At 35.8% G+C, this 23663-nt stretch overlaps 1 protein-coding gene across 5 annotated transcripts in view; it reads right to left on the bottom strand.

Moving 5' to 3' along the window:
* LOC138307723 (proto-oncogene tyrosine-protein kinase Yrk-like) overlaps positions 1 to 23663 on the bottom strand; it is a 104105-nt gene that overhangs the window by 23526 nt on the left and 56916 nt on the right. Inside the window, exon 1 of one of the 5 annotated variants that reach the window (XM_069248577.1) lies at positions 20839 to 20977. The exons of 3 other annotated variants lie outside the window; for them this stretch is intronic. Coding sequence is in view for 1 of the 2 variants with exons in the window: in XM_069248574.1 (XP_069104675.1) it covers positions 8209 to 8305 (97 nt within the window). In the remaining variant the exon portion in view is untranslated. Of the gene's footprint in view, positions 1 to 8208; positions 8327 to 20838; positions 20978 to 23663 lie in introns of those variants that run through there. One more of the 5 variants, XM_069248574.1, reaches the window with a different exon arrangement.

The following is a 23663-nucleotide window of genomic DNA, read 5'->3' as shown; positions in this document are numbered from 1 at the left end:
AGATTATGATGAGGTGAGCTATGTTTGCCAACTCCCAACTTCCTGTACATATGACTGTTGAAGCATTGTCTGTTCCTTTTTATCAAACCTATAACTGGTGCAGCATCTTCAGGGGAGCCAGTGGGGGGAAAACCAGATCATGGATGGAAAATATCTACTCAGCTGATAAAAGCTCATCAATGTAATAGAGAACTTACATAGGAATTGCCTGTTGTTCAATCCTTATCAATTTCTTCAAAATCAAATTTTGATGGAAGAAATTTAAAAACTCAAACCTAATCAGTCTATCTTTCTTCATTCTTTAAATCTATTTTTCCATCAATCACTCATTATTTTAGTTCATAAGTAATCAAAATTTGTTTTTTGATGTGTTTCAAGAGAAAGTTTCTTTTAATTGGTAAATTATTCAATTCATTAAACTTTCAGGTGATGGTAACTTTCAAAAGAACTTACTATGAATCACCTCCTGGCAATATGATTAACGCAAAGTATACATTTCTTAACAAATAAAGGTGAAAAAAAAATCAAAGTATTCTCAACATTAACTGGGTGTTTGACTGGGGTAGCAGCCAGATTTTGGGATGAACCAAGCCGTTCTGAAATCCTATTTCCTGTTCGCTTCCTTTGATGTTGGGGGTTTTATTTACTGTAGAAAAGTGTTTGGAAGTAGATCTCCTAGCCGGCCACCTCAGTCTGATTAGGATAATGTGAAGGTTAGTCCAGGGTTACCTGGCCGTACAAGTACCTGTTCTCGCTACCGCATTACTTCAAAGCCTCTGTGGGTCTTTCTACTCCCAAAAGGTGAGATAATTCCGGCTCAGGTGTTCTAGAATGCATTGACATGGGTTCAGCTGAGCAGCTAATAAAATCTGTTACCCTGTGTGTGATTATGTAATTCAAAGGAGAAATCACCTGTTGAAATTAAGATTCAATATCGCCTAATCTGACCCCTTTCTCAGGGTCCCTCTTTAGTGACAACTATAGATCACCCGTATCCAACCAATAAATTCTGACAAAATAACAAGTAAACCAGAAATGTGAGCAAGATTTGGACAGTACAGGACGGAAGTGGACAGTACAGGTGAGGTGGGGTGGGGTTGCGGTGGGGTGGGGGGCTTGTTGATAAAGGGGAGGGAATAACATCTGTTTAGGGAAGACGTTTTTAACATGAACAACTAACCAATATCGTTTGAAACTTAATGTAATTTTCTCCTGTCAGGCTCTAATCTATGGAGAGTATTTATTCGGTAAAGAGGAGTTTTATTTATACGGATATTTATTTATCATTCTACTCCCCTCTCCTCCAAAAACTGATAATCCTACATGGAAGTGTGTTCCATACCTATATCATCCTATTATAGTTATTCTCAAACACTTTCCACGGAGGTATAAACCAGTGATTATAGGAGGTCAGCACTCCAACAGGGTTCAGGTAATCAAAACCAACAGTATAAGGGTAAGGCACTGCTGATAATTGATTTCTTCCTGCAATAGTCTCTCAGTCTCAGACTCTCAAATTTCTTAATAATTTGTGGACTTGCTTTTTATATATAGACTCAGATATAACATGTACTTGTGTCTATAAGGTGGAGAATGATATCTTTAAAATCCACCAAATTAATACAAGTAGAAGACAGTATAGTGATCATCAACACCTGCTGACAGAATTGAAGGATGAGGAAACACAATATCAATTGTATCCTGAAGATTTTCCAATAGCCAAAAATAGGACTAGAAATGAATCAACATTAGTCTTTGAGACCCATCACAACCGACTGTCAAGTGAATACTAAAATCATCCCTAAAATTTGAAATTTTTTGTCTCTGCAACATGTCTGATTCCAAGTTTCAAGCTATAGAGGAAATAATTTAGTATCAGTATTCAGCTGAGAAAATCTATCAATATAGTTTTGGGTCTGGTGGCCAGTCTATAGGCCTAGGCCTCCAAAAGCCAACATGGACAAAATATGAGCAGTAAAAGGGCCACAATATCCTCCCAGGTTTAGCTGTCTGGAGGGATTTCTTCATCTAACACCTGGCTTTTGTCTGGCCAACATCAAAGATCCCTATCATATAAAACAGACTCCATCGAGTAAAAAAATTATATGCTAAAAAATATAACACAATATATTGTCTGCTGCAGGGAAATGATTTTATACTCTGTAACTGTTTCAACAATAAGCTAGTGCACATGTTGGATACGGCCCAGTTCTGTAAAAAAAATTCTTGGGATGAAGAATTTTTTTTATTTTATTGGCTTAAAAGATTTCTCTGTCCATATGTATTATTCATAATAGGTTTATTTTGTAATCTTATTTAAGTTATCATTTCTTGTATTTTGCAGAAATTTCTATACTTCCAAAATTTAAATTTCTATATTAATTTGCACCATCTTCAAGTTCGACTTCAGGCCATCAAAATCAACAATTAGATAGCCATGCTATTTCAAGCTACATATATACCATATAAGCAATAGGAGAGCCTTTTTTATTCTGCCTCTAAGCTCTAGACCTATACACATGATTTTCAATGCAAAATGCAACCAATTGTAAACTGTTTTAATTTTTTGTTATGAATAAACATGCTCCAAGCAATATTTACACATCATTTCTATAGCTTACAGCGCTAGAGGAAATCTCCAGAGCTACAATCAGCGTTGTTTAGGTGATTGTTATACAGGTAATGCCAGGTATGTTTTTTCTGACCCAAATTTACCTGCGTCACCTTATGTGATTTAACTACTTCCTATGACCGACTATATAATCACGCTGTCACACGACCGTAGACCATTTTAATGATAGGATATGTCAACATCTCCGCTAGTCTATAATTAAAACTTCCTGTCCTTATCTTACACATCTTATTAACATCATACCGTACTTACATAATCCCTAACTTAATCTTAGTCGATCAAAATCACATTCTGGTCCTATGTGTTATTCCCTGGAAAACCTACAACCATAGGCCTGAAGACAAATTCAAAAGTAAAAACGTATACTCTCTCCCCGTGTTCTCAATTTCAGGGCAATTTCAGGGCAATTTCAGGGCGAGGGTGTGGGCCATTACTACAAATGATAGGGCCGTAAATTAAATGTAAAGTAAGAGCATCAAATCATCATTTTCTCCACTACATTACTATTGCATTGACCACTGAATGTCTATCAAACTTCAATTTCCAGCATCTCATGATTGTTAGGTCATATCATCAAGATTAGGCAACATATTTGGTAAACAGTATTCTGATATTTTGTTGATACAAACGGAAATGAAGACAACAGAAAAATCTTTCCGTTTTAAACAATCTTTCAGTCCCCATAGATTAAAGCAGGCCAAACCCTGTGTGAAGTATGGAACATCCATTTATCTTAATCCCCGTCCAAATGACTGGACATTGGCCACACTGTGGGAACTGACCCTAACACCGGGAGAAGGGTCCGCTGGACAGGAAGTCCAGCAGCCCCTTTTGATTAGGGATGAAGGGTCCAGAACAGATTACCCTATAATTGTATGTCAGCTGAAGGCTGGTCAAGCCTTTCATTTTTATTGCCCTATGATGGCTGTTTGCTTTGGCCTTTGCAGTAAGGAGGAAATGGTTACATAAGAGATCTCAGACAGCCATCAAATAACCTTGTACTCGACCTTGAGGGCCATCATACTAATGGGGTTTACTTTAGATTTCATGCTTGTTAGTTTAATCATGCACCATCAATTTATCAATACAGCACATGTGATTGTAAGATATCTTTCCAGAGAAATAACAGGTACCCACTTTAGGCCTTATTGGGTCTGCAGCATGATTATGAACACAGATCAATTTGTCCCATAGACAAATAAAATATCTCAAAACAATTTAAAGTCACTTTCTTCATAAAAGCTTGCAATATTGTGCTTTCTGTCATAATATTAATTTAGTTTTACACTACAAATCTGCATAAATAGCAATATATTGTTTTAAATGCCAATGCTGTACATGAACAACTTTTGAATAACAAACGTTAAATATTTTATCAAAAATTCAATTTCTTGAAAAAGATTTTATTCATATGCTTATACACTTAATTGTCTGTTTATTGTCCAAAATTGATAATATTTATTCATTTTACTTCCAACCAAATAATTTCAAATTACTCAATACCTTAAGAATCTAACAAAACAACAGAGAATATGATATTATAATACTGTAGGAATTTTTTCCTCATTAAACCATAACCTATATACTAGGTATATCTTGAACAGTATAGTGTTTATAGAATATATAGGCCTGCTCTATATACCATATACTGTATTATATACCTTCCAATGTATTACAAGAGTTGCAGCCTTCAACACTCGAAAACAAATATGTTTTATACATTTGAAGGCTGTAAAAATACCATTAACATCTAAATGAATTAACAAGTTAATCCATTTGTTAATTCTTTGTTATCTTCAGTCCCAGATGAACCGGACAATTCTCCCGTTTATTTGTAACAAGTTAACCATACATTAACCAAGGCTGTAAACTAAAGGTCGTGAACTACTGTTTTCCGTAGTTCAAATGTCACAAGTCATCCATTACCTAGATAGCTGTCAGTCATCCAGACTTAATTAGGGAGCTGTTTTTAACTTCAGAAACAAGGCCCTACACATCCACTCTCCACATATACACAGCTTTTAAAGTTCAGTAACGAATAGCTGTGGATCTATCCTATCTATTTTATAGATTATGGTTATTCTGCTTCCTGTCTATAGGGCCCTGATGTAGATATACAACTTACAGTTTAATGTGCTCCCAGCGTTAAACCACGTTTAATTACACTCTCACCATCAGTTATTGTTTTATCAAACATGACTTTGATGATTGTTAGTATTTTCTATTGAACAACTCTCTTATTGCAAACTTATTCTTGTATTTCATGCTGCTGACATTTTCCCGTGGTCTTAATTTGTTTCTCAAATTAAATAAAGAATATTTTATTAACAATGCCTTATTTTCCTCCATTGACTCTACAAACAGTACTTTTCTCTAGCTTATGCTTTCAGTGACCCCTGAAGACACATTTATATTCTTTTTCTTCAAGAACTGGACCAGTCCATTATAAAATCAAGGGTGAATAGGTTTTTCATATTGCTCTTTTAAATCCCCTGCTGTTCTTGATAATTCGGTAATCAAATTTATATTCATTAAGAAAAAAAATTGAGTCATAATATGTTTTGCATTAATTATGTGCATTAGGTAATTATTTTTTTGTAATAAGATTTAAAATATTCATAAAAACGCAAATTCATTATAATAAGATCAATACTTTATAAAACCAAGCAGTACCGCTTACAGTCAATTACAAACTGATTACAATATTTACCTTTAACGATATTATGACAGGTGTCAAAAGTGAGGACAGTATGTCTATATCGCGGCCACACAAAACTACCATTAACGGCACCACCAAACAAATTACCCATACCCAATCCATCAGGAAATTGTTTGATCACACAGACATCATTAGCTCAAGGACATAACGATGATTCCCCGATTTACAAAAACATTTAAAATGAAATTTTAATGCATGTAATTTTTTGATAATATCAATAATATTGTCACAGATGCTTAAATTTATCCAAGAACAAAAACATTTTAAAACACATAAAAAACAGAAGTCAAGTCCATAAAAGATATATTTAGCATTGTACATAATATACAACAGGTGACGTGATAAATTTAGTATCACAGGTGAAAATGAAGCTATAGGTATTTACATCATGCTACAATCGCTTCTACCAGGATAGTGCAAATTTGATAACAGATATGGTTACGAAGATAATGAAATATGTATTTGGAAACTCAATTATTTTCTAACTTTTTCCATTTTAATTTTTATTTGAATAGCTATAGTTTAATAAGTCGATATGTGATCATTTCCACATTCTGTATTTTTGGTTATATTAGACAATAATTTTTTTGACTTTATATAAATATTTTGTTTTCAAAGAGGGAGACAGTAAGAATTGCTAAAACACTTATGATTTGAAACAATTTGACTTGAATTTGATATTAACGGAAATTGTGACATAAAGAAATTTAATGAAACTTGATCATAAAAAGACAAATTGTCACAGTTATAGATCAATATTGCCTCAAGTATTGGCTTGCACTGCTAGAATTTCTGTGAGTCTTATTATTTCAATTTCATAAATTATTAATACAGTAATTATCTCCCTTGTTTTGAAATACACATTTGTGAAGGAATGTGTAATGGTAAAAAGTTCAGAAATAATTCCCTAAATGAATTTCAGATAGGTGGCCTAAACAGCCAGATTAAACAAGGATATGATCAAAGCCTGGACATATGTAAATGAGGTGAAACCTTAGAGCATTGAGATCTTTGATTGGCTATTGCTACTTCAGTAGAGAGGTTTGACTGAGGCACCAAGTACTGAAATATCTCCTTAGATCATTTGTTATGGGTGGTTCAAAGGTGGAGGAAAATGGAAGGAGCGTTTCAAAATTATTTTTTTTTAAACTTTTTTTTTTTTCATTAGATGCTTTATTCAAATTAAAAGTTGCCATTACTAAAATCAATCAAATTACATGTTAGACATAATATATATATAATTTATTGTCATGCATTCATGATTATGGTTGTGTTTTTGGTTTTTTTTTGAATCTATATAAAATTGTTTTTTCTCTCTTTCAACTTTGCTGGACTCTTCTTTATATAATTCTACTGAATATAAAAATAGTTTGTTTGGATCTAAAGTACTGTTTAATAAATGGCAAGGGAATGTTTTAATTATTTCCCCAAAAAATCATAATCATATTCCAACTGTGACTTAATATACTGTAAAGGAATACCTTTCACATGACATTATTCAGAATTCCATTAAAAAAAATCATTTATTCACGAAACAAACAAAATTGTAGACTATACACCATTATAGACACCAAAGTAAGAGATTTGTTGAAAATTTGTAGAAATTCCCTAATACGACATATCTCTTCCCGTTTTTTAACTAGTTATGTTTCAAAAGGACGTCGTCGGTTTATAGGTACGAAAACCTGTTGACAGTCGAGTAGGTATATCTTGTATACCCATTATTTCTGCTTTCTCCTCGAAACAAAACATTTTAACAATCATTATATGTGCTTTATAGATTTGCTGTCCTATTGGCTGTCGGAACAAACTATAAATGGATAATATAGACCTCGTTCAGCGTTTATCATCGTGTTCGATCTGGTAAAAACTACCAGCTTAGCAGACTATAATTGACTATTACATACTTGTTCATATGGCGTAAGATCTTTACAAAGGGCGGAAAAAACTTAAACAGAATAGGAAACGAAAAATGTTTCTTTTTAACATCAGTCTATAACCTTTGAGCTTGGAAAAATTTTATTACATGACACTTGCTTTGGAATACAGTAAATGGAAATTTCTTTGTGATCATGAACAGGTATATATATATCCAATTGCAAACGTTAACAGTTTTAACTTTATAAAATAAATATATCTTTCAATTGTAAAAGATGTGTTTGAAAAAAAAATCAACAAAACTGAAATATGCTGAATATATAAACTAAGGGCCGATCAGCAATTTGGAGGTAAGGTAGCTATATAGCTATAAGCTGGATCTAGATGTACCCTAAATGTTAAAGGTTTTACTTGCATTGTGACACGGGGATGTAAAGGGTTTTCAGGGGTCACAACACAAGGGGTCATGGTTGGTATAACCGGAAACATTACCGTGGACCGATGACGTACAACAATAGAGCCTGATATCCTAGTCGGGAACCTCCCTTATTAACCTTTTAGCCTCCCCGATCAGGTTGGGCTTCACTTATTTTGAATTTTAACGTCCATACCAATGATTCAAATTAAAGTTAGAAAATACTTAACAAAGTTTTAGGGTTTTGCTTATAATCAGAAAAGCTACTCACGTTTAGCTCACTGGAATTAAAATTCTACCATAAAATGAAGAATTTTTAACAATTTATTAATCAAATATGTTATTAACATTTTAAAATCAATGACAATTAACTGAAAATAATGCGTTTTTCTTTTTCCTTGCATATATATGGCATTGCATATGTGTATATGTTACTAATAATAGCCTGATAAAATTACATTCATCATGGCAGTTACAGTTAGCAAGGTTTAATTATAATACAACTTTTTAGGTTACATATACAGGTCCACAGTCGGAACAGCCTTATATACACATAACACTTACCTTCACTCTTCCTTTTTTTAGAGTCTGAATCGGTTGCTGCGGAAACACATAGGAACCTCTTAATTCCCATTCTCGTCAACCCACAATCCAATCTCATACACTTAAAACATTCATTCTCCTGGCTTTAGTGAAATTGAAAAATTTGTCTCTCCAAATTAAATAATATATGAAGCTGAAGGAATTGTATCCACGTCTGCTAAGGAAAAACTCCTAAAGGTACTTATAAGTTCTAATGTCTCGATCTCTGGGCATCAATGTAGCTGCATGTCAACCTATGCTCTCAGATTGGTTTTAGCACGTAATTAAGAATTACTTTAAGCTCCTCTAAATACTGCTTTAATTGTTAATATTTTCAAAGTTAATCTAAAAATTTGGTAATATCCAAAAACTAATAATGTAACAAGAAATTTATCAAATATTTAAATTTCTTACAGAAAAAGAATATTACATAAAAATTGTTCTTGGAACATGCATCCAGGAAACAGAAGAACTATAAATTAAATCCCCATGAATTCACATGTAAATCTTGAGACAGATTTCACTGTAGAACTGTATCACTACACAGATACTGGTGGCTTCTGTGGTCTGTACTGATATTTATACTCCATATTTGTTGTCCAATATAGAAGTCCTACTGGTCATTCAACCCTGTGGTCAAAAGGGCTATGTCCAGTAGCTCCAATGGTCAATCCTCCAAGTGGTGACCAAAACAGCCAAATCAGCTACCTTTATGGTCATTCATCTCTAGTCCAGTGGTCAGTCCTCGGAGTGGTCAGCTGATATGAGTATTATACACAGGTAGAATGCAGGCCATAGTAACACCTCGCAAACAGTCACCTATCCTGGTCCATTCATAAAAAGATTCAGGTGAGGATGACAGACAGCTGCCAAAGCCCGCCCCTTCACCTGGCCTAGCAGGGATCCCAGGGAGCCAGGTCAGCCCCTTTTGTTGATTAGGTAATCAAAGGGTCATTAGCATGTTAGACAGGTAACCACAGCTGGGACATTCACCTGTGTAGGGGCAGCCCTTATTATTACACCTGTGCCTTGGGGCCCTGCTAATATATATTAATCCTTTAAATTATCAGTAAAAACAGTAAGTGACATTGGCATAATTGGCCAGCCACTTCCTGTTACCTGTCATAATAATCCCCCAATCCCGTGATTATTATACATTAGGATATATATATAGTCACAATATGAAAATGGATGGCTTTTACCCACATATTAATTATAATACCCGTTCCCAACTAAATGATCATTTTTAGCCAATTCTCAAAAACAGAAACTTAAATTGTTTAGAAGTTTACTAATTTAAAGTTTATGTCAATTTTTTAATTAATTTCCAAATGACATCTTTAATCCCATGCAATTAAAGTTAAGGAAAAAAGGACCTTTATATTATATATAATGCCTATGTTTCAATGAGAAAAAGATATTTAAACAGTCAAATAATTTGACGTACGTACACCTTGACAGTCTAGAGCATATTGGATTGAATACTGCAGGTACATAGGTTATTCAATAAGTATAGAATTATTGAACTACAACACTAGTGTACAATTTTTTTAAATTTTAATTTCAGTCATATATTTTGTTGTGAGACTACAGCTTGCTCACTTTAAACATATTTAACAGCATGCAATTAGCTGTAATTTTCCTAAAAGTTTAATGACTGAAAAGCTATTGACCATTTACAAAATAACACTTCACACTGGGAAAAAAAAACGCTAAAAGATTTGTGTTTTTAAATGCATTGGTGTAATAGAAGTAAAAAGAAAGTTATTGAACAGAGGCTTCACTGTTAATTCCCTTTAAAAAAAACATGTCAAACTTCACATTGTCAGAGACAATATCAACTTACATGGTAATCTACTAATATGTCTGGAAATAGTGACCTCGCTTTGTTCTGACAAAAGAAACCCCCAAACTGGGCTAAATTGCACTTTACTGATAACAGTCAAATCAGACTCAAAGAATACAAGACGGCGTAACAATGCCTCAAAAACATAAAGACTGTCTTTTTGTCTTCGCTTCCATTAGAAAGAAGCCATTATATGAAGGCATGGTTATATAAAACGGCCAACGATTTTATCATTTTCTCGTTCAGTGACCCTTTGGAAATGTCTCTTGGATAATCTGAACATTTAAATAGGCTCAGAAGTAAAACACAATCTTATAGAATGGTTCATCACTTTTCAAAATAATCTGGTAATTGTGTACAGGGGACTAGAATTGCCCCGGGCATACGTTTCACCGATTGAGATTAATATGTGGAAGTGACCGTTTATTTTGTGGCTAATTTACCTGAAATAAGAACATTATATCAATAGGACATCTTAAAAATACAGATTAAACTTCTGACAAATTTTTAAATAAATTTCAAAGGTTGACAGAAGGATGTGCTAAAACAGTAGTCCTTAACAAATGGCTTATTTTAAAATGTAAAATTCTTTAGAAATTTATTTATAATGTTTGTTACACACCTCAAACTTTATCTTCAATTGTCATCAGAATGACCTAGTCATATACCTTTAAGGACTTTCACCCGATAAATTCGGAACAAGAATCGATCAACCATGCATAACGAAAGCGTTCAGTGCTTGTAACAATTAAAACAAAGTTCACTATCCTAGCCAAACCTATCCATGTTTTTAGCCTCGTTCATTTCAGTTATTTTCAGTGATAAAATTCATGATGCACAAATGTAAATTCTCTTCAAAGAGGATATTTGACAATAACTAGAATGTGCTTTATTACCTTATACTTCCTTCAATATGACCATGAACATCGTCTTCAATTACAACTTCACAATTCTTATTTCTGCAGTGAATTATATGTTACACTGTTATATCCTAATGCACATGGACTATGATACAATTACCATATGATAGATTTTGAACATCACATGTTATTCATTATTTCTCTCCTGTTAACAGATAATCTGGAATTATTTGAATCATGTTTAAACATAAGATTAATTTTGCGCATCAGTTATGAATCTTTGATGGCTCAGAATTACTGACAGGAAATCAGTATTTATAACAGGAAGGAATTTATTGCTATCTCCTCTGTATATATAATCCTCTTAACTGTTATGATTGACCACTCCTTACAGATAATATCATAATCTCCCACGCCCATTCACTGGCTTGGTACTTCCTGATAAGCCCCAGGGACATCCCTCCCTCACACCATATATAGTGCACATCATTCTATGAGTGCTATCTTTCCATGGTAATCGTAGATCAATCACATCCCTTCCCCTGGGACCATGGGGCAGCATCCCTTCCACAGGAACCATGGGGCAACATCCCTTCCACAGGAACCAGGGGGCAAAATATCCCTTCCACAGTAACCAGGGGGCAACATCCCTTCCCCTGAGACCATGGCCAACATCCCCTCCCCTTGACCATTGGGAAACATTCTTCCCCCTGGGACCATATGGGCAACATCCCTTCCCCTGGACCATTGGGAAACCTCATTCTCCTTGGACCAAAGGCAACATCCCAACTACCATTTAATGGAATTGTATTGTTTATTAAAACCAAATGGATTCTGATTCTCCAGTGATATCAAACTAATTATGAAAAGTTATTATAATAATATTTGTTCACAATGTACCTTAATTCTTCTATGCATGATAGAATGTATACATACTCTACAAACAGAATAGTCAGATAATCAATCTCAAGTTAAGGTAATTAGGACAGGGGATAATTAGGTTACAAGCTTCACTATACTATCCTTCACAAATTAATGGTCAGTACATATAGTCATATGATGACTTCCTCTTCCTTTGTTTACCCACCCACCCCACACCACTCTCTACCCCCACCCCCAACAAATATAAATCTTCAGAAGAACTTCCATCTTCTTGACTTCAGCATGGTCTGGTAATTATTGCCGAGAAACCAAATCTGCTAACCACAACAATGTTACAAAGAATTACCTCACAAAGTGAATTGGTTTCCTGTAGGTTGTCTAACACTTACACAAGTCCGATTTAACTGCCTCACCCCTCAGGATAGCACACTTTATTGTATACACTAACCCTCCAATAATTCAAGGTCAAAACCATCAATGCACGGATTGACCTTGAAAAATGAGAACAAATTGAAACCTATAGATAATACTGAAACGGTACTTCTGTTGGTTTCTTTTGAAGTAAAACAGCCTGCTGTACTCAGTCCGATTTAACTGCCTCACCCCTCAGGATAGCACACTTATTGTATACTCTAACCCTCCAATAATTCAAGGTCAAACCATCAATGCACGGATATGACCTTGAAATGAGAACAAATTGAAACCTATAGATAATACTGAAACGGTATTCTGTTGGTTTCTTTTGAAGTAAAATCTTGTGCAATATTGTCCACACTGATAGCTGCCCCACCCTGGGGAGAGGACAAGGTTGTAGGAGAAATGGGTTAATGATACTGACTGCCATACCAGTATCACAATGATGTACTATAGATTCATCTCAGTAGTAAATCGGACTTAGCAAAAGGATGTTAAAAGTGTTATATCATAAAACATGTCCCCTCAAGGTTATTTTCACGGCTCAGGATTTGTTTAGAAGCAGGTGTTTTAATAATGCTCTAAAAGGTGTGACTACTCTTGGACAGGTAGTTATGGCAACACCTTGATCTGGTGTGGTGTGGAACATACAGCTCGGGAGAAATTCTTTCTGACAGGTTCCTTTTTTATCTAAGCATGCTATAAATATTTAGGTATGGAAATCATCCTTCAAGTATTTCAATCTATTGTGGACTTTTCTCCTTAAATCTAATGACTATTTTAATCTAGGAACAAATTTGTAACATTTTACAGTTAACGGATCGTTAAAAGTTTGATTGTTGTAGACTTTAAATTTATTGATGATGAATTAAAGAGGTAAACAGCTGAGATAATTTCGAGGTTTTACATTCAGTAGCTGATGACTAACACCATTAAAAGATATTAGAGGGACTCAATGTTTAAAATTCGACCTTATGAATAAAAGAAACATTCAATTCAATTTCAAAGCCTAATGGCTTCATTTCTGAGAAGTGTAGTTTTCATGTCATTGCGACTTCATGTTCATAATATAATAATAAGGGAAAAAAATCTTTGCCATACAAATTTTTCAATTTAAACAATTCATGATCCATTTACACCAAGCACATTGAAACAAACAGCCCTCAGCTAAATGTTATCATCAGGACAAAGTTGCAAAATTTTTCCAAATATATATAATATCTGTATCATTAAGTACATGAAGTACTCTAGCGTCACAGCCTACTTGTGATTCTAGTACTAGGACTGTCGCGCTCTCTACATGTCAGATAGTTCGGTAGGTCTGACCCCTATATACGGACTATGATGCAAACATTGTCTACAGCGGTCACAGCCTACTTGTGATTCTAGTACTAGGACTGTCGCGCTCTCTACATGTCAGATAGTTCAGTAGGTCTGACCCCTATATACGGACTACGATACAAATATTAATGTCTATAGCGGTCCTACAATATCGTTCAAAGTAGATAGCTCTTAATCTCAGACAAAAAACGGAGTGTCGCATACACGAAATTCCACCCAACAAAGACCAATTATATTGGGTCACTTAATGTGGATTACTTTAGAACTATGTATCACACAAAAATTCCTATCTTTTTTTCCATCAGTACAAATATAGACCTGCATTTGTTAACAAATACATTTAATAGCTAGCGATTCTATATGTGGATCTAAGCTATCTAAATATGTACTAATTATAAAGTGTGGAATTTTTGTCTATTTTACAATTTTTACGCAAGGATGCATGCTGGTTATTTTTTTCATACAAATTTTGATAGACGCTTGTATAACTAGCTCCTTAACATAGTTTGTTGTCGATGATCTCCTAATCAGCTGATTACAAGAATAAACAGTAAAGTTTTTCTTGTTTATTTTTACTGTGATGAGGCTGACAATTTCAAAATGTTTGAAATAAAAATAATGAGGTATCATGATTTATCATGTGGTGTTGAGAATTGGACACCAAGCAAAACCTTTTTATTTTCGTGTCTTGAAACAAATAAGTAGAATGCAAATCTAGAATATTGTACTGGGATATGCAATTTTAAGTCTGTACGTTCTCAAGCCACTGTTATCATAGTACAGAGGATTCCGCTTATTTGAATAAGTCATTTTCCAGAAGAAAAAATATGCAAATAACCGGAGTATTTGAATAGGCGGAGAAGACATTTTGCACCTTAGTTTGACCTCACACATATGTATGTGAACAGGCAAATAGATATCGTTTCGTTTACTTGATAAATAAGGCCTACGTAAATTATTTACACTTAAAACGAACAACAAGTAATTAATTTCGAAGTTGTAAATCAATTTTAATTGTTTAATAACAAAAAACATTCCAAAATTGGATTTTGCTAATTACGTTAGATTGACACATGAATATTTGAGAAACAGCTAAACGATCGATATCAAATGCAATAACTAAACAGGATTAAATTTGTGTCTACAATTCTGAACCTAAATAGGTCTAGTAAACAAATTTACGTATATTTGCCTGGCAAAATGAACTTACGATCGTGATTAAACTTCAAAGTGCCGATCAACTAGTAGTATTGTTTTTACACATGTGTATGAATTCGAAAATTGCGGCAGGTGATGAAGCCATGCGTTCACTTAACCTAAATGTGTTTTGAGAATTCTCTCTGTATTGTTGATCTATACGGCGAATAGCTTGATAACATTTCAGAAATTAACGCATATTCAAGTAGCAATGAAACAACGTAGCAAGTATCTTTTGTATCCTACATACTGTACGAAATTTGCGGTAGTCATTGCACGCCGACTTTGCATGCTTTTGTGTCTCATTCAACGAGACGCTTGATTCGCACATGTCTGTCGTAGTCAACAAGACTCTGGTTGAACGAGACTACTCATGAATGGCAATTGTTGTAAGGAAGCATGGTTTCTCCAACCGATCGCGAACTAAGGTACGTTACATTAATAAATAAACATATTTGAAAGTGCAAATGCTTTAATTAAATGTTTGAGTCAGTGATTATACTAAAGTTATGATCAACCGCTGCTGCTGTAAATCGTAAGAGCGTCGAATACCTTTGCTGATTCATGCATAAAATAACAAGCCATACGATAACCTTAATCTGTCACCATGATGATTTCTAGTAAAAGCGAAGTATCTTGAAACATATATCGGCGAATTTCTCTAAAAATATATTGTAAAATTGAAAAACATTCGATTTTAGTTTTTAGAATTTCCCAAATATTTTATTTAAATAACCGGAGGTCATGTAAAGGTCTATGCAAATACAACGGAGTTGAAAAACAAAGTTAAAGAAGGAAAAAATTGGGACCGCATAATTTTATGCAAATAACCGAAATTTTCAAATAACCGTTATTCGATTATGTGGAGTCCTCTGTAGTAGGGAAATCAAAGAATCATGATCATGACATTAAAGAGGCTCCACCGCTGAGAAATGGTATTTTTACACTATCAAAAACAGGATCAGACGATTTGGTATTTTTCTTTACCATCATTGGAAAGTTTGAGCTTCTAATTTTACTTCAAGATAAAAATATTAGAAATAATTAATTGCATCCCGCTAAAATTCTGTGGCACTATGTTCTATATAGAATGAAGTAACAGTTCTGACTGTGCAAGCACCAAAAGCAAAATAAATTGTTTTATATCATTTTTTGTTTTATATTATTTTTTGAATTATATATACACGATTAAACATCAACTGTTGTTCAAATGATGAGTATCATTTATGGTCTGTCGGCGGTGGAGCATCTTTAAATTATATAAGCACATCAGTTATTTCAATTTTTGACAACTCTTTCATCTCACTTTCTTTCCCATAACACTTATTTTTAGTTTACTCTACTTGGATAAAGACACTGATGGTCCCAAAAGCCTTCAAGTGGAAACATAGGATCACTTTTCTCGTTTTTATCCCTTTATAATCAAAATTTGTAAAAATAAAAAATCACTTAAATCTATATGGATAAAGCATCAGCAAGGATTCTGTAAAAAGATCGTCTGGCTTTTGCTGAAATCCTCTATCTCCGTTAAAAGTCTGTAATTTAAACCTGCCTCATAATTGACATATCCTATCAGATATTTCCACAATTACCAACCTCAAACAGCCAGTACTTCAGTGTATATACAGACTTTATATACCAAGGAAGATTTTCATTCTGATTTTAAATACAGTAATTGGCAAGATAAAATCGCCCGGGTGTGGGGGCAATTTCAGTATGCATTTATTTACAAATCTAATTCCCATGTATATTTTTTTTTACCAACTGCAGCATTAGGGTTTTTTATCTGTAAGATAAACATTATTGAAATCAAGTTATCATCTTTCAGCATAAATTCAGTATCCATAATTAATATAATATCCAAAACAAGAACCCATGCATCACCTAAAAGCTACATGCTGCTTATGATCAGAATGTTTATAGAAGGCGGTCTAATTAAAGTTGTAGTTCTTGTTATTTTCACCATCACAAATTGTCATAAAAACATACAATGTGTACGTGAGCATTGATGCTTATATATGATGGTTCAGATTCAATGTCGCATGAAATATCACACGTTTTGAAAGAACCGCCAGTCAACGGCATGTTTCAAACTTTCGGGTAATATCAGAAAACAGAATTGCGTAACGTGACTGACATCGGTGATATCCGTATAGAACAGAACCTCACGAGTCGTATCACGTGGTCAACATCTGCAATACTCATACCGACTGGAACAGTTCGAACGCTTCTGGGCTATTTTAAACGTGTACACGTTAAAAATCAATATTTAAATTTAATTGTTTAATAAATTTGCAAATACAAATTTTACAAAAGTTGGTAAATATGGAAAGTTTAAAACTTAGACAAGCGGAGAAAAATATGTAGAACACTTTAAATACTTTTTCTACGCCAAAAATACAGCAAGTCACAGACCATACAACTTTAAAGAAACTTAAGGTATCAAATTCTTTTTTGTATATTGGGAGGTTTTGGAACAGGTATTAAAATAGGCATATGTGTACATTCACAACAGGAATGACATCACAAACTTTTAAATCCATCATTCCAAAGTGCTTGAGCTTCAGATATAAATCTGTGTGCATGTTGAAATGCTGTTGAATAGACTCATCAAATTTTACTCATGATAAACCACTTTAAAATTAGTTTTGTAGATCTTGGTGGGAAAATGGTGATATAGCTAAAAGAGCAAGTTTTAACATCATCAGAGGCATCAGATGATATTAAGGTGTACATGTGGAATGCTGGGGAAAATTGGGCTTAGGCATTTTACGAAGTACAAGGTACTTCAAATTTTACATGTCTTCTATCTACATTCCATAACAAAATATTTAGTGGAAGTGGTTGGGCTTCTAGGGCAGCTGAGAAACTGCAGAAGGTCTGAACTGATTTTGACAAGAATGAAACCTATGTATTTTGCACACTAGTGTAATTGCATACATACTTTTGGAGACACAGAATGCTGATTTTTTTTTATAATTTTCTAAATCAAGTATCCTAGTAACATTTACTGAGGATGGTGGACTAGTACTGGGTGGGCAGTACCCTGGTGATGGTAACTTGGGGACGGTGGACTGGATGGGCAGTACCCTGGTGATGGTTACTTGGGGACAGGGGACTTAGTGGGCAGTACCCTGGTGATGGTTACTTGGGGACGGTGAACTGGGTGGGCAGTACCCTGGTGATAGTTACTTAGTAACGGGGGACTGGGTGGGCAGTACCCTGGTGATGGTTACTGGAGGACGTGAACTGGTTGGGCGGTACCCTGGTGATGGTTAGTGGGGGACTGGGGACTGGGTGGGCAGTACCCTGGTGATGGTTAGTGGGGGACTGGGGACTGGTTGGCAGTACCCTGGTGATGGTTACTGGGGGACGGTAAACTGGATGGGCAGTACCCTGGAGATGGTTACTTGGGGACAGGGGACTTGGTGGGCAGTACCCTGGTAATGGTTACTGGGGGACGGTGAACTGGGTGGGCAGTACCCTGGGGATGGTTACTGGAGGATGGTGAACTGGGTGGGCAATACCCTGGTGATGGTTACTGGGGGACAGTGGACTGGTTGGGCAGTGCCCTGGTGATGGTTACTAGGGGACAGTGGACTGGTTGGGCAGTGCCCTGGTGATGGTTACTGGGGGACGGTGGACTGGGTGGGCAGTACCCTGGTGATGGTTACTGGGGAACTGTGGACTGCGTGGGCAATACCCCCTGGTGATGGTGGACTGGGTGGGCTGTACCCAGGTGACAGTTACAGGGGGACCGGTCACTCGGTGGGCAGTACCTTGACGACGGTTACTGGGGGACAGGGCACTCGGTGGGCAGTACCCTGGTGATGGTTACTGGGGAATGGTGGGCTGGGTGGGCAGTGCCCTGGGATCTTGGAGACAGTGGATTGGGTAGGCAGTATATGCTGGTGATGGTTACTGGGGGACGGTGGACTGGGTGGGCAGTACCCTGGTGACAGTTACTGGGGGACAGTGGACTGGGTGGGCAGTATACCCTGGTGATGGTTACTGGAGGACAGTGGACTGGGTAGGCAGTACCCTGGTGACAGTTACTGGAGGTCCCCAGAACAGAGGACTGGGTGGACATTACGTTGGTGATGGTTACAGGGGGACAGTGGATTGGGTTGGCAGTGCCCTGGTGATGGTTACTGGGGGGACGGTGGACTGGATGGGCAGTACCCTGGTGACGGTTACTGGGGGACGGTGGACTGGGTAGGCAGTACCCTGGTGACAGTTACTGGGGGACAGTGGACTGGGTAGGCAGTACCCTGGTGACAGTTACTGGGGGACAGTGGACTGGGTAGGCAGTACCCTGGTGACAGTTACTGAAGGTCCCCAGAACAGTGGACTGGGTAGGCATTACATTGGTGATGGTTACAGGGGGACGGTGGATTGGGTGGGCAGTGCCCTGGTGAAGGTTACTGGGGGGACGGTGGACTGGATGGGCAGTACCCTGGTGATGGTTATTGGGGGGACGGTGGACTGGGTAGGCAGTACCCTGGTGACAGTTACTGGGGGACGGGGGACTGGTTGGGCAGTACCCTGTTTACGGTTACTGGGGGACGGGGGACTGGGTGGGCAGTACCCCCTGGTGATGGTGGACTGGGTAGGCAGTACCTTGGTGACAGTTACTGGGGGACAGGCACTGGATGGGCAGTACCCTGTTGACGGTTACTGGGGGATGGGGGACTGGTTGGGTAGTACCCTGTTTACGGTTACTGGGGGACGGGGGACTGGGTGGGCAGTACCCTGGTGATGGTTACTGGGGGACAGGGCACTGGTTGGGCAGTACCCTGGTGATGGTTACTGGGGGACGGGGGACTGGGTGGGCAGTACCCTGGTGATGATTACTGGGGGACTGTGGACTGGGTGGGCAATACAACTCCAGATAAGTGGAATACATTAAGCCTATACCAATATAATACACTGCTACATATAAAGTAGTAATATATCATATATTGATGTTGATATCAAATATGATGTGTTAATATTTCCCTGGAAAACTGAAAAAAGATTTGAATAATTTTATAAAATAACAATAAAGGTCTTCATTGTATTTTTGAGAACCTTATTTCATTATAGGCCCTAGTAGATGTAATAATTATTCATCAAATAACATTTTTATGGGCCTATTTTTTTTTTAAATTTTTATTAGCCATACCTTAATGTTTTTTTCTAAATTAGAAATTACCAAAATATACTTTAAATAAGCTTACATATTGAGCCTAGGCTACCATAATTACAAGTTGCCTACATGTTATTTGTGGTGTTATGATTGATAAAGAGCAGAGACTTTGTCTAAAATAAAACCTGACCTAGTTTTTATTAAACATGATACATACTAGCAGTAGCCATCACATTGGAACGTTCATACACATTATTGTATATACTTAATTATCATAGTATGTTCACGATTAAATCAATGAATTAAAAAAGTCGACATGGCGAAATTTTTTACTTTACAACACTGATTTGACCAAAATGTGAAAAATAGGCCATCGCAGTGTTTATCTAAAATCTGTGTCATGGAGGACCTCACCTGGTCGGCTAACTTCACAAATCACAACCGGCAAATCTTAATTGTCAACGTCAATTAACAATATAAACAGCGATAACAGTTTCTGTACATTGTAACGCATATATCAAGGATTTGCAGGATAGCATTAACAAGCCATAACTTTTAAAACTTGGACTGAATGCCCCCGTAATATTGTGATGAAAGTCAAAACAAACAAGAGCATATCGCCACTGTCCGACTATGCCGATTAGTTTTCAGGTGTATTCCTGTGTGTTTTACCCCTACCATCCGCACAAAACGATAACACACACGAACCTAGTTTATTGGTGATCATTAGAGGCGAGGTAAATTGTTTTTACCAGGTGTTAAAACTTGGATAAACGCCAATTAAAAAACACCGCGGACATCACAGGAAGTACCGACCGCCATTTTCAATGTCTGACATATTTTTGGCCTTTCATCAAACTTGGGGCCATGAAGCTCGATAAGCCCGAGCAGACCTCTGGATATTATGACCTCAGATGATAGTATAGTATTCAAACAACACTCACCTTATTTATTTTGGTGGAATTTTCTTCCTCCATTGAATTACACGCTCACAAACCTGTGTGTATTCGCACAGGAAATAGCCAAACCCATAATTTTCCATGTGTAGAAGCGACCTATCCCGACTCGATCCCACCACGTGTTGAACACCCAATGGGGACGAGGCTGTTTTCATTTTTTTTGGCGGCTTGGCCACTGTGATCTGACTCAGCCCACTAGAAAGTGACCGCAACTTTAACAATTCTTTTGAAATATGTTGAGTTGAATAAAATATGTTAAACCCTTTACTTTAGAGAGTGACTTAGAGGCGTCATTTAGAAGTTTTATAAGTTTACCTGCCCTTACGTAAATGTACACGAGATATCTATAGATCTGTAAAGTAGAGGCCTATTGAAAAGTTAGCATGTCCTCGAGATTTATCTTTCTGTTTTCATTCTTTTAATTTAAACTTCTTTAAAATGTGAAAGTAGTTAGACTTAATCTTTCATAAAAAATATCAATTAGACATGCGACATATTTCTGCAAAGGATACTGACTGCATGTATGTTTTTTCTCGTTGAAATTCCTTATCAGATTATCAATTTTCACGATAAATAAACATGCATGACTGTCAATATATCTTTTCCTTTCCAATTTAACAATGAACATATAAGACTTAGACCGCATTAAAACAGCCTTCTACGAGTATTTAACATGATTTAATGAATGACGTGTATTCAATATAAATATTTGTATATTTTGATAAACTCAGTTTTTCAGTTTCAAGTCCACATTTTTATATTGATAAAAAAAAGTGAACATATGGTGCACGTGATATAAACACAATATTGCGGAGAATCGTATTAGCACGTGCGGCATCCATTACTGTGGTAATTAACGCTCGTGATGGTATATTGTCCGGTTAAAATATCAAATACAATCAAATTGAGGACGTATCAATCACTGAAATTACTTAATCATGGGGAGGTGGCGAAATCAGAATTGAATTTATATAAAAAGTGTTTGAAAGTTTTATTAAACACATTATGACTCATATATATCTAATATGCTGACAGTGTCACATTTTTCACTACGCTGAGAAATAAGAAACTTGAATGGGAATAAATTAAAATATATGTGTGGGAAAAATATCCGTTATGAGTAAAATGAAATTTAACGCTATAAAGCGGCGATTTAATCATTAAAACCTCTACTCACAAAAAACATCTACCTGACACCTCTGTGCTGACACTTTATAACATAAAGGGGCATTTGGTCACAGCACATCATTATCTAGTATGCGATTCACAGATAATTAATTGACGCATTACGATATGACAAACAAGAAGACATAATATCATTTCAGAAGATGAAGCTACATGAATCAAAACAGCTATACGAACTTGAATCCAGCACATATCTGTCTGGGATATATAATAGATATACAATTGTTTCCATTGAATAGTGTGTCCTTAAATGTTGAACAGGAGAAGAAATATATTAGTTTATATAACTTTTACCACATACTTTTGCTAGTAATAACCACATCAGTGAAATCAATCATTAACCAGATAGGCTGTCACTGAAGAGGATCTTTATGGCTCTATATCATTTCAAACTTTATGAATTAATTTGAGCTACCGATTAATAGTAAGTTTTCCTGTATGGTTTGTGATTAATCGTAAAAATAGCTCTGTCCATTTAATTACATATCAGAAAGAATTAATTTGAGCTACCGATTAATAGTAAGTTTTCCTGTATGGTTTGTAATTTATCGTAAGACAGCTCTGTCTATTTTATTACATATCAGAAATGACTACATCATTTCTTTGTATGGCTGTCTGACCCACAGTTACTATAAATGAAGCCAAGTGCACAGTTCATTGGCCTCCCATTACCGGTAATGAGTTAGACTGGACAGAAAAAATCCACGTATTCATATGAAATTTTCTTAACAATGGTTATATTTAGAGATTAGTTTTAAAAACTTCATTTATATACATGAAAGTATATATGCATACCCTATTATTGTCTGATTTCATTCAACATAAAAGAGCTTCAGTTCTAGCTCTGAAAACCCACAAAATTATCCTTATGAGGATTTTTAGATGGACATTACTTTGTTGGATTGATTCCCTTGTGTCTAAAGATGACCAAGTAAAAGCTGAACATTTTACTAATTGACTGTTCAGTTTTATTTATCCACCGTTCCCTGAAGATACACATTTGGAAATAATTTAAGCTTAATTCGCCCAGATGGGCATTTTCGTTACTCAGAGGTTACTTTCACTGTCGTGGATTTTACGACGTTGAGAGTAACCCCTGGAATGTCGAGGATGCTAGATGGGCAATGACCATCCAAATGTCTATAACATTATTTTAAAAGCGTTTTGTGTAAAAAGCTTAGATACTGTAAAATGTTATGAATTTCCGGTATATATGTTACATTTATACATATCTGGAAATATATTAAAACTTTCTTCACATATCTTAGCTACAAAATTAACAACTGGAAAAGATTTTAATTTTCTCGTAAAGAACTAAAGTCATGCCGACCCAGCCGACATAGTATGATATACTGCCAGACTGTCAGGTTCCTAATGTAATGAAACATCCCCGTCTCAATTCTATAGAGGAACACAATATTGCACCGAGTGAACTTGGCTTTGAACGAGCCTAACCGGATGTAAATTCATTCAAGGCAATTACACTTAGAAATCATTTTTCTCCTTTCTTCTGTTCGTGAAATTGAAAAATCGTCAATATTACTAGTTCATAATAAAAAACAAAATTTTATTCATTTTACGCTCCATGCTCGTTTATTACCTACGATTCAAAGAGTTCACAGAAC

Source organism: Argopecten irradians, chromosome 14 (genome assembly GCF_041381155.1).
Source record: "Argopecten irradians isolate NY chromosome 14, Ai_NY, whole genome shotgun sequence".
NCBI lineage: Eukaryota > Metazoa > Mollusca > Bivalvia > Pectinida > Pectinidae > Argopecten > Argopecten irradians.
This window is presented reverse-complemented; position numbering and strand designations above follow the sequence as displayed.